The 3,894-nt window shown below is 31.5% G+C and overlaps 1 protein-coding gene across 1 annotated transcript in view; it reads left to right on the top strand.

Annotated features, from left to right (window-relative positions):
• Positions 1–2,932: 2,932 nt before the first annotated feature.
• LOC112519109 (arginine and glutamate-rich protein 1-like) overlaps positions 2,933–3,894 on the top strand; it is a 1,637-nt gene continuing 675 nt past the window's right edge. Inside the window, exons 1-2 of the mRNA XM_025127092.1 lie at positions 2,933–3,105; positions 3,182–3,305. Of these exons, the coding sequence (XP_024982860.1) occupies positions 2,933–3,105; positions 3,182–3,305 (297 nt within the window). The remainder of the gene's footprint in view (positions 3,106–3,181; positions 3,306–3,894) is intronic.

Genomic DNA, 3,894 nt, shown 5'->3' with positions numbered 1-3,894 from the left:
CTGGCGGAAATTCCGTTCGGAAATATTCCCGACGAATCCCAAAAAAGTCAAACAAAGTCAACTTTTATCCATATCCGCCACAAATCCCCCACAAATCCCCCACTGAATTTTTTGGAAAAAAAATTAAAATTATTTAAAACGGGTTTTCAACGGATTTGTGACGGATTTTTTACTTATTCAAAACCGTCACAAATCCGTCGGAAATCCGTCGCAAAATTTGTCTAATTTATTTAAATAAATTAATTAGCGTTAATCAAAAACAATTTCCGACGGAATTTAATTTTTAATAAAAACAAATCGAATTCCGTCGGAAATCCATCGGAAATTGTTTTTGGTTAACGCTGATTAAACTTTTATATATAAATATATATATATCTTCGTTAGAAAAAAATAAAAAAAAACATTTTTTTTTTAAAATTTCCGACGGATTTCCGACGGAATTTAATTTTTATTTTAAAAAATTAAATTCCGTCGGAAATTTTTAACCTTTATATATATATATATATATATATATATATATATTTCTTGTTAGGAAAGAATAAAAAAAAACATTTTTTCTCTTAAAATTTCTAACGGATTTCCGACGGAATTTAATTTTTTAAATAAACCTTTATATATATTGTTAGGAAAAAAATAAAAAAAAATATTTTTTCTTTTAAAGTTGTTTTTCCGACGGATTTCCGACGGATTTTGCCGTCGGAAAAACCAGATTTTTTAGTAGTGTGTTGAACGTTTTTTGGTTTGCTGGTTTTCGAAGTCTTTAACGTTTATATAACAAGTCTTGAAAATTTGAACTTTTCAAGTTTGAGTTGTGGGAATTTTTTATTATGATCTAAAGTAAGGATTTTATGCAAGTTTGTTTTGTAATTTAGAGTGTATTAGAATGTTATGTATGTTTGTATCATGATTTTGATTGGATTATATTTTTAAGTATGTTCTTATCGTAAGTTTAGTCGTATTATAATTTTATATATGCTCATGTTATGATTTTGATTGCATTATAATTTTGATTGCATTATAATTTTATCTATTGAGTTATAAAGATTTGAAGTTTTAAGTTTGGTATATGATTTTTTACATATCGTATGGTTGGTCTATTCACTATTGTGTTTTTAAAGTCATGGTGTGTGTTGAAGATGAAAAATGATACATATACATCATCCTTTGAAGGAGACATATCTTTATGTGGAGTATTTTTTATTCTTAAGTTTGTGTCAGATTTTCCTTAACATTTCCGTCATTATTATTCATTTTATTTAGTTTTACAACTTTATTACTAAACAAATCTCTCTCTCAATATATATATATATATGTGTGTATTAAAATTTCACTAACTATATTTTATTTAATTTTTTCGAATTATTTGAATATGATTTGTTGATGATTCTATTAACAATTAATATATATTTACATAGACAATCCTCACATCATTAATCAAAGCACTCATGCTACCACACAACGCGCGGTTCCCATACTAGTATTAAATAAATTGAAAAGAGGGTTTTAATTATGGAGGGCTACTAAAAAGGAAAGGGGTTGAATGGGGGATAAGTGGAAAAGGAGGTTATACAAGTGGAGGAGATATAAAAAGAGATTCAATGGGATCATAAAAAGAGACAATGGATATGGGAAAATGAAAAGAATCTTTTATTTTTTTTAATTATATAAAAATAAAATAAAATATTAATTATATATTTTGTCATATAAAGTGATTAAATTAATTTATATAAAAGATTAATTTGAAATAAAGGACAAGAGACCAATAAAAATATTAACATAACAAGAATTTCATTGGAAGTCCACCTCATTCATGCATTTTCATTGTACCCTTCAAAGTTTTTAACTTACTTTACACCCTCAACTTTTCTTCAATTGTCATTACTAGTCCTTCTCATTGTTTATGTATACTTGGGGCTGTTTGGCGGTTGTTGAAGGGTATGATGTTGAATGATTAAGTTGTTAGAATGATTAAGAGACTCTCATGATATAATGCAAAATGAAATATAATTGTTTGATAATTTTTACAACGAAATTAGGGCGATGGATGAGTAAGGGAGACCCATGATACAAAATCATTCAGAGAGTTTTAGAACCATTAAGAAACAAACATTTTTTTGTCACTCTTCAGTAAAATATTTTTTTTTATGAAGTTACAATAATACGCTTTTGTTGTATGATCTTTAGACAAGTCACAAGAGATAAGAAAGCAATCTTTTTATCTTCGTAAAAGTGAAAACTATATCATAAAACTCAAAAGGTTTACTATTAACTTTCTTAGAATGCAAAACAAATTTATTAAGACCAAAAAAACCGAAATTGAAATATACTTTATGTTAGAAATGGGTTGTTAATTGCTGGGCAAACGTTAGGACTTGTATTTTTAAACGGAATTGAGATATATTTTATGTTAGAAATGGGTTGCCAATTGTTGGACAAACGTTAGGACTTGTATTTTTAAACGAAATTGAGATATACTTTATGTTAGAAATGGGTTGCCAATTGTTGGACAAACGTTAGGACTTGTATTTTTAAACGAAATTGAGGTCTATATTATGCTAGAAATGAGTTGTCAATTATTGGGCAAACGTTAGGACTTGTATTTTTAAACAAAATTGAGGTCTATATTATGCTAGAAATGCGTTGTAAATTATTGGGCAAATGTTAGAACTTGTATTTTTAAACGGAATTGAGATATACTTTATGTTAGAAATGGGTTGCCAATTGTTGGGCAAACGTTAGGACTTGTATTTTTAAACGGAATTGAGATATACTTTATGTTAGAAATGGGTTGCCAATTGTTGGGCAAACGTTAGNCAATTGTTGGGCAAACGTTAGGACTTGTATTTATAAACGAAATAGAGATATACTTTATGTTAGAAATGGGTTGCCAATTGTTGTATGTTTTCTAACGTTGCTTTGTAGAAAATCGATAATGCCGCGTACTCGGATTACCAGTCAAACTAGTGGAGGTACACCTACCCACGGTACGGGTAGAGGCTCTAGTACCGCTTCGGCACACCCGGAGGAGATTGAGTCTGGTCGTGGTAGTGCTGCTCCGGAGCCGCTTCCACAACAGCGGACATTTATTGGCATCCGTGGCAAAGAGTAAATACATTTACATCTTTTAATTGATAAAAATATATTATTTGTATTGATGTTAATTCAATTCGTAATTATATAGTTTCAATGACACCAAAGTGATCCGTCGGATCACCAAGATCAACCGAAAGCTACTTGAAGGCCCATGGACCAGTTGGGAAAAAATCCCAAAGGACGTGAGACGCCGGATGTGGGAGCGGTTCCAGGTTTGTGTTATATATTCAACTAATTATATTTTATGTATTTTTTTGAACCTAATAATCGCCTAAACTTTTACGTACAGGGCTATTATACTTGGGATCCGGCTTTAGATGCCAGATCCTGGAGATATGGGAGAGAAAGTAGGCCAAGCCGTATAATGATAACATGAGTGCTGCGAGGAAGAAAGCTGGAGAAAAAACAAGGATGAATGAGTATCCTCAGTACGATGAAACGGACCCCAACCGAGATATGAGTTTGTTGAAGAATTTCCCCCCAAGCTGGATATCTTCAGATGTGTGGGTCCAAATGGTCGATCGTTGGAACAGTGATAATTGAAAGGCTGTTTCCGGTGTGGCGCGTGAGAACCGTGATAGCCAAGTTGCGCTACACCCGGTGGATCGATACCATTTTCGGAGCATGGTGCTCGTCTGGTAGAACCTAAAACCAATTAATTTAGTAGTTTGATTTTTAATATGTTATAATTAACACATGTTTGTATTATTTGACATTTGTAGACACGAGCAAAAGATGGCATGCCCCCGACCGTTGTGGAATTGTTCGATTACACACACAAGAAGAGGTCGAGTGGAGATG

Source organism: Cynara cardunculus, assembly GCF_001531365.2.
Source record: "Cynara cardunculus var. scolymus isolate 2C chromosome LG 10, CcrdV1, whole genome shotgun sequence".
NCBI lineage: Eukaryota > Viridiplantae > Streptophyta > Magnoliopsida > Asterales > Asteraceae > Cynara > Cynara cardunculus.
Note: the sequence above shows the minus strand (reverse complement) of the source record. Positions and strands in the feature narration are given on the sequence as shown.